The sequence below is a fragment of the Alosa alosa genome, chromosome 16, assembly GCF_017589495.1.
Source record: "Alosa alosa isolate M-15738 ecotype Scorff River chromosome 16, AALO_Geno_1.1, whole genome shotgun sequence".
Lineage (NCBI taxonomy): Eukaryota > Metazoa > Chordata > Actinopteri > Clupeiformes > Clupeidae > Alosa > Alosa alosa.
The window spans coordinates 2,914,852-2,922,935 of NC_063204.1; the positions used below are offsets into that span (position 1 = coordinate 2,914,852).

At 47.2% G+C, this 8,084-nt stretch overlaps 1 protein-coding gene across 1 annotated transcript in view; it reads left to right on the forward strand.

Moving 5' to 3' along the window:
* Positions 1-8,084, forward strand: part of mllt10 (MLLT10 histone lysine methyltransferase DOT1L cofactor) — a 76,605-nt gene that overhangs the window by 26,699 nt on the left and 41,822 nt on the right. Inside the window, exons 9-12 of the mRNA XM_048266951.1 lie at positions 363-690; positions 6,629-7,048; positions 7,620-7,767; positions 8,056-8,084. The exon at positions 8,056-8,084 is cut by the window's right edge and continues 88 nt beyond it. Coding sequence (XP_048122908.1) covers positions 363-690; positions 6,629-7,048; positions 7,620-7,767; positions 8,056-8,084 — 925 coding nt within the window. The remainder of the gene's footprint in view (positions 1-362; positions 691-6,628; positions 7,049-7,619; positions 7,768-8,055) is intronic.

Here is an 8,084-nt window from a genome sequence, read left to right on the forward strand (position 1 = left end):
CTTAAAGCAACACCAAAGAACTTTTCCTTTGTCGCACGCACGCTATTTGTTTATCCAGCTCCGGCTTTGCAAATAACAATGTCCACAGACAAGGTAGAATATGTTGCATGATTTTATGAAAGTACGATGTATTGCGACATCATGCAAGTCAAATTTGTAGTTTCTTATGTCTCATTCAATCGAACTACAGATCCGCTACCCGATCTGGCAAACTTACATAGTGCGGTTATATAGATAGAGGATATAGGCCGATAGAGGGCCGCAAAGCGAATGCAGAAGTGAGTTGATAAACCACTGAAACCATTTTGGAAACATTATTTTAAGGTACAAAAAACTCTTTGGTGTTGCTTTAATCCCCGTAGAGCTACAACAGTGGCAGCAGCAGTGCAGGTCCGGTGTCATCCATGTCGGGACCCGTGCAGAAGCGCATGGAAGACAGCAGCGCCCGTTTCACCACCGCCAACTTCCAGGAAGTGTCCACCCACGCGGGGGCCGGGGGCAAGGAGGGCACAGGCACGGGCATGGGTACGGGCCCAGGGGCAGACGTGAAGGCTGCCGAAGGGAAGAACAAGAAGGCCAACAGCCACTGTCCCGCGCAGAGGGGGCGGAAGTCGGCGGCGGGGAAACCTCTCGTTGCCGTGGTGACCGCTCCCGCGTCCTCGACGTCGTCCTGCATCCAGTTCCAGCAGAGTGAGTAACCGCAGACGACCGGACACACAAACCAGATCTCTGCGCTCTTTTTGGCCCGCGGTCTCTGCTGTACAGTGAAAAGCTGTAACATGCGAAGGAAAAAGTGGAGATGCAGGACCACTCTGACATGCTGGGACCGGTCATCAATAAATTAGCCAGACATTCAGGGTGTATCTGACAGTACAAATTATTTTGACCTTAACATTTTATGGCGAAAGTGTTAAGTTGTATTATGGCAATGGTTTTGTTCATTCATCAGAAATGGCATTACCAATCAATTTGTATCAGAATTATTAGTTTTTAGTAAGCTACTAAGGTTAGCTATTTCCATGATGTTTTTCTTTTTCACTTGTATTAACTGAAAATTCAGCAAACTGAAATGAAATCTTAAAATGACTGGAGTAACACCACCAAATAATCTAAATCAACCAATCTTATTGGTCAAGTTATTGGTTGTGGTAACGGCGGGCAATTCTTCATATTACTTGCATTATGTTCATTTTAATTTGCATTACTTGACGCTCCAACACAGGCACTCAGGAATGAGTTAGTCTTAAGCGTTTAAACTTGTACTCTAACAAACATCTCAGGCACTCAGGAATGAGTTAGTCTTAAGCGTTTAAACTCACACTCTAACGAACAACACAGGCACTCAGGAATGAGTTACTCTTAAGCGTTTAAACTCTCACTCTAACGATCAACACAGGCACTCAGGAATGAGTTAGTCTTAAGCGTTTAAACTCTCACTCTAACGATCAACACAGGCACTCAGGAATGAGTTACTCTTAAGCGTTTAAACTTGTACTCTAACAAACATCTCAGGCACTCAGGAATGAGTTAGTCTTAAGCGTTTAAACTTGTACTCTAACAAACATCTCAGGCACTCAGGAATGAGTTACTCTTAAGCGTTTAAACTCTCACTCTAACGATCAACACAGGCACTCAGGAATGAGTTAGTCTTAAGCGTTTAAACTTGTACTCTAACAAACATCTCAGGCACTCAGGAATGAGTTAGTCTTAAGCGTTTAAACTTGTACTCTAACAAACATCTCAGGCACTCAGGAATGAGTTACTCTTAAGCGTTTAAACTTGTACTCTAACAAACATCTCAGGCACTCAGGAATGAGTTACTCTTAAGCGTTTAAACTTGTACTCTAACAAACATCTCAGGCACTCAGGAATGAGTTAGTCTTAAGCGTTTAAACTCTCACTCTAACGATCAACACAGGCACTCAGGAATGAGTTACTCTTAAGCGTTTAAACTTGTACTCTAACAAACATCTCAGGCACTCAGGAATGAGTTAGTCTTAAGCGTTTAAACTTGCGTTGTAACGATTAACACAGGCACCCAGGAATAAGTTACTCTTAAGCGTTTAAACTCTCACTCTAACGATCAACACAGGCACTCAGGAATGAGTTACTCTTAAGCGTTTAAACTTGCGTTGTAACGATTAACACAGGCACCCAGGAATAAGTTACTCTTAAGCGTTTAAACTTGTACTCTAACAAACATCTCAGGCACTCAGGAATGAGTTAGTCTTAAGCGTTTAAACTCTCACTCTAACGATCAACACAGGCACTCAGGAATGAGTTACTCTTAAGCGTTTAAACTTGTACTCTAACAAACATCTCAGGCACTCAGGAATGAGTTACTCTTAAGCGTTTAAACTCTCACTCTAACGATCAACACAGGCACTCAGGAATGAGTTAGTCTTAAGCGTTTAAACTTGTACTCTAACAAACATCTCAGGCACTCAGGAATGAGTTACTCTTAAGCGTTTAAACTCTCACTCTAACGATCAACACAGGCACTCAGGAATGAGTTAGTCTTAAGCGTTTAAACTCACACTCTAACGAACAACACAGGCACTCAGGAATGAGTTAGTCTTAAGCGTTTAAACTCTCACTCTAACGATCAACACAGGCACTCAGGAATGAGTTACTCTTAAGCGTTTAAACTTGTACTCTAACAAACATCTCAGGCACTCAGGAATGAGTTAGTCTTAAGCGTTTAAACTTGTACTCTAACAAACATCTCAGGCACTCAGGAATGAGTTACTCTTAAGCGTTTAAACTCTCACTCTAACGATCAACACAGGCACTCAGGAATGAGTTAGTCTTAAGCGTTTAAACTTGTACTCTAACAAACATCTCAGGCACTCAGGAATGAGTTAGTCTTAAGCGTTTAAACTTGTACTCTAACAAACATCTCAGGCACTCAGGAATGAGTTACTCTTAAGCGTTTAAACTTGTACTCTAACAAACATCTCAGGCACTCAGGAATGAGTTAGTCTTAAGCGTTTAAACTTGTACTCTAACAAACATCTCAGGCACTCAGGAATGAGTTAGTCTTAAGCGTTTAAACTTGTACTCTAACAAACATCTCAGGCACTCAGGAATGAGTTAGTCTTAAGCGTTTAAACTTGTACTCTAACAAACATCTCAGGCACTCAGGAATGAGTTACTCTTAAGCGTTTAAACTCTCACTCTAACGATCAACACAGGCACTCAGGAATGAGTTACTCTTAAGCGTTTAAACTCTCACTCTAACGATCAACACAGGCACTCAGGAATGAGTTAGTCTTAAGCGTTTAAACTCTCACTCTAACGATCAACACAGGCACTCAGGAATGAGTTACTCTTAAGCGTTTAAACTTGTACTCTAACAAACATCTCAGGCACTCAGGAATGAGTTACTCTTAAGCGTTTAAACTCTCACTCTAACGATCAACACAGGCACTCAGGAATGAGTTACTCTTAAGCGTTTAAACTTGTACTCTAACAAACATCTCAGGCACTCAGGAATGAGTTACTCTTAAGCGTTTAAACTTGTACTCTAACAAACATCTCAGGCACTCAGGAATGAGTTACTCTTAAGCGTTTAAACTTGTACTCTAACAAACATCTCAGGCACTCAGGAATGAGTTAGTCTTAAGCGTTTAAACTTGTACTCTAACAAACATCTCAGGCACTCAGGAATGAGTTACTCTTAAGCGTTTAAACTTGTACTCTAACAAACATCTCAGGCACTCAGGAATGAGTTAGTCTTAAGCGTTTAAACTCTCACTCTAACGATCAACACAGGCACTCAGGAATGAGTTAGTCTTAAGCGTTTAAACTCACACTCTAACGAACAACACAGGCACTCAGGAATGAGTTAGTCTTAAGCGTTTAAACTCACACTCTAACGAACAACACAGGCACTCAGGAATGAGTTAGTCTTAAGCGTTTAAACTTGTACTCTAACAAACATCTCAGGCACTCAGGAATGAGTTACTCTTAAGCGTTTAAACTTGTACTCTAACAAACATCTCAGGCACTCAGGAATGAGTTAGTCTTAAGCGTTTAAACTTGTACTCTAACAAACATCTCAGGCACTCAGGAATGAGTTAGTCTTAAGCGTTTAAACTCACACTCTAACGAACAACACAGGCACTCAGGAATGAGTTAGTCTTAAGCGTTTAAACTTGTACTCTAACAAACATCTCAGGCACTCAGGAATGAGTTACTCTTAAGCGTTTAAACTCACACTCTAACGAACAACACAGGCACTCAGGAATGAGTTAGTCTTAAACGTTTAAACTCTCACTCTAACGAACAACACAGGCACTCAGGAATGAGTTAGTCTTAAACGTTTAAACTCTCACTCTAACGATCAACACAGGCACTCAGGAATGAGTTAGTCTTAAACGTTTAAACTTGCGTTGTAACGATTAACACAGGCACCCAGGAATAAGTTACTCTTAAACGTTTAAACTCACACTCTAACGAACAACACAGGCACTCAGGAATGAGTTACTCTTAAACGTTTAAACTTGTACTCTAACAAACATCTCAGGCACTCAGGAATGAGCTAGTCTTAAACGTAAAAACTTGCGTTGTAACGAGCAACACCGGCACATGAGAAGGACCTGTATGGGAGGCCTCAGTGCCTTGCCTTGACAATGTGAAGGCAGGACATTTGGAGTCTTCACCAATACACTTTTGGTGTCGTGCTTCTGTCGTCCTGCCATTGGTTGATACATAACACATCAACCCCCCCCAGGCTCATCCTCAATAAAGTTGTGCCCAACTCAATCAGACGTCTATGGCTAGAGCTTTCGGACGGACTGAAATAATCTTGTTTTATTATTGTAAACATGTCCCGGTTCCTCTGTCGGTCTGGTTGACCCTTCACCATGGGAGGGCATTTATTGCTACCCGCGTCCAGTTCCAGGCCATGGGACACCTGATGCCACGACCAGGCTGCTGGAGACACAGTGCGACAGCTGGCTGTTTGTAATGAAGCTGATAACAGCGATCGGAGCGGAGAGCAGAGAAGGATCTGTAGTAATCAACGCTACAGAGGCAGATGGAGAGAGAGAGAGAAGGAGAGGGAGAGGAGAGAACGGAAGGGAGAGTGCGTGTTTATCTGTTCTCTATTGAAAGATGGGGAGAAAAGTAGAGAGAGGGAGAGCGTGTGAGTGAGTGATGAAGGCCATGTTTTCCTGCTTTCCATTCTGCTGTGCCTCCCAGCCAGCGGTCACCTTGAGCTTCACCTCCATCCCCAGGGTCAGTCTTGACCCGCTCGCTGGTGTTGGGCCTCTGCAGCAGGGCCAGGGAGGAGAGGAGAGGAGAGGGGAGGAGAGGGGAGAGGAGAGGACAGAGGAGGAAAGGGGGAGAGGAGAGGAGAGGACCGAGGAGGAGAGGAAAGGGGAGAGGAGAGGACAGAGGAGGAGAAGAGAGCATGGGAGGAGAGGAGAAAGGGGGAGAGGAGAGGAGGAGCAGAGAGGATGAGCGGAGAGGAGGAGAAGGGAGGAGAGGGAGGGCTTGGAGAGGAGAGAACAGGAGGAGCAGAGGGGAGGAGAGGAGGAGAAGAGGAGAGGTGAGGAGAGGGGGCTAGTAAAATTGGGAAGCCAAACCCCAGCGGCCTCCTGAACACAGCTGTTAAAACACGCCGGTAACTGTGGCACGGTGCTGTGTGTGTGTGTGTGTGTGTGTGTGTGTGTGTGTCTAACTGTGGCACGGTGCTGTGTGTGTAACTGTGGCACGGTGCTGTGTGTGTGTGTGTGTGTGTGTGTGTCACTGTGGCACGGTGCTGTGTGTGTGTGTGTGGCATGGTTTCCGCGCTCCCTCTGGCCGAGGGGAGGCAGTGATGGAGAGGGCCATATGTGGGTCAGCCTGCTTTATGGAGGTCGCTTTGCATATACACACTGGAGGAGCTGATGGATGTGTGCACTGTGCACATCAGCAGGGGCACTTCAGACCCCCGCCTCTGCAACCACCTCTGCAGCACTTCCCGCTTGCCTCACTCCGCTGGCCTCTCCCGACGCCGCCTCACTCCGCTGGCCTCTCCCGACGCCGCCTCACTCTGCGCTAGTCCGAAGCGTAAAAACTTGCGTTGTAACGAGCAACACCGGCACATGAGAAGGACCTGTATGGGAGGCCTCAGTGCCTTGCCTTCCAGGGGAGGTGATGACAATATGAAGGCAGGACATTTGGAGTCTTCACCAATACACTTTTGGTGTCGTGCTTCTGTCGTCCTGCCATTGGTTGATACATAACACATCAACCCCCCCAGGCTCATCCTCAATAAAGTTGTGCCCAACTCAATAAGACGTCTATGGCTAGAGCTTTCGGACGGACTGAAATAATCTTGTTTTATTACTGTAAACATGTCCCGGTTCCTCTGTCGGTCTGGTTGACCCTGCACCATGGGAGGGCATTTATTGCTACCCGCGTCCAGTTCCAGGCCATGGGACACCTGATGCCACGACCAGGCTGCTGGAGACACAGTGCGACAGCTGGCTGTTTGTAATGAAGCTGATAACAGCGCCACCTCTTCTGCGACTCCATGCCGCCTCTCCCGCGACTCTACGCGATTAATTGTGCAGCCCTAGTTGAAAAGTTGAAAATACGTTACGGATGGTAGAGCAAATATCTCTGTTTAGCTCTCTAGACTCCCACCGATACGGGCACCTCGCCACGCTACACCACGCCACGCTACACCACGCCACGCTACACCTCGCCACGCTACACCTCGCCACGCCACGCTACACCGCCACGCCACACCTCGCCACGCTACACCTCGCCCGCTACACCACGCCACGCCACGCTACACCGCCACGCTACACCGCCCGCTACACCACGCCACGCCACACCACGCCACGCTACACCGCCCGCTACACCTCGCCCGCTACACCACGCCACGCCCGCCACGCTACACCGCCACGCTACACCGCCACGCTACACCTCGCCCGCTACACCACGCCCGCCACGCTACACCACGCCACGCTACACCACGCCACGCCACGCTACACCGCCACGCTACACCGCCACGCTACACCTCGCCACGCTACACCACGCCACACCACGCCACGCCACGCCACGCCACGCCACGCCACGCCACGCCACCACGCCACGCCACGCTACACCTCGCCCGCTACACCTCGCCCGCTACACCACGCCACGCTACACCTCGCCACGCTACACCGCCACGCTACACCACGCCACGCTACACCTCGCCACGCTACACCTCACCACGCTACGCCACGCTACACCACGCCATGTCAGAGAGAGTTGAGAGAGAGATGTGAGCTGTGCTTTTGTTGAAGGCATTATTTAAGGGATTGATTTTATTATCAGTTCACTTTGGTTGCTCTAGTGTAGTTCACATATTGCAGTTTAATATAAAAAAAAACAAAAAAACAAATTCAAACATTGTTGTTGTGGCTTTGTTAGCTTTAAGGATTTAATGTTCTTAGAACATGAGAGATTTAAAAAAAAAAAAGAGAATCCCAGAGCGTTCCAAGATAACAGTTTTTGGGAGAGGTGCAAAACCAGGTGGATTAGAGCGAGTGAACTCCTCCACTTAGTATCTATGATGTGGGACCGGCTGCGATCGGAGCTTATTGTAGTTAATCTCTCCAGCTGTTCCTGACTCCGGGCAGCACAGCTGTGGGGCTTACGGGGCCTTACGGCCACCTCTCCGCACCTCGCGCTGCTCCTCTCATCTCTCGCCCAAACGTTTGGGCCCTGGCCAGACCCAGAGTTTTATCAGCACGGCTACTCCCAAGGAGTGGAGTCCTTGATCTCACGGTTATATCTCTCCTGCTGTATGAGCAGCGCAGAGGAACTCTGTGTCGGTGGGTGTCCTGCAGGAATGAGCAGCGTTTTTATCCTTCGTGAACCAGAACAAGGAATGCAGGTTTCATCACCGTTAAAAACGCTTATTTTACGATTCCTAGTTTCTGATAGTTTTCTGGTTCGGCAGATGTCATGATTTCTTCTAGCCATGCTGATTTGATACGGTGCCCATGACTTGTCTGTGCCCATGACTTGTCTGTGCCCATGACTTGTCTGTGTTCTGTTCTGAATGCCCGGCAGCGGTGTTCCCCTATTCTGCTACACCTCGC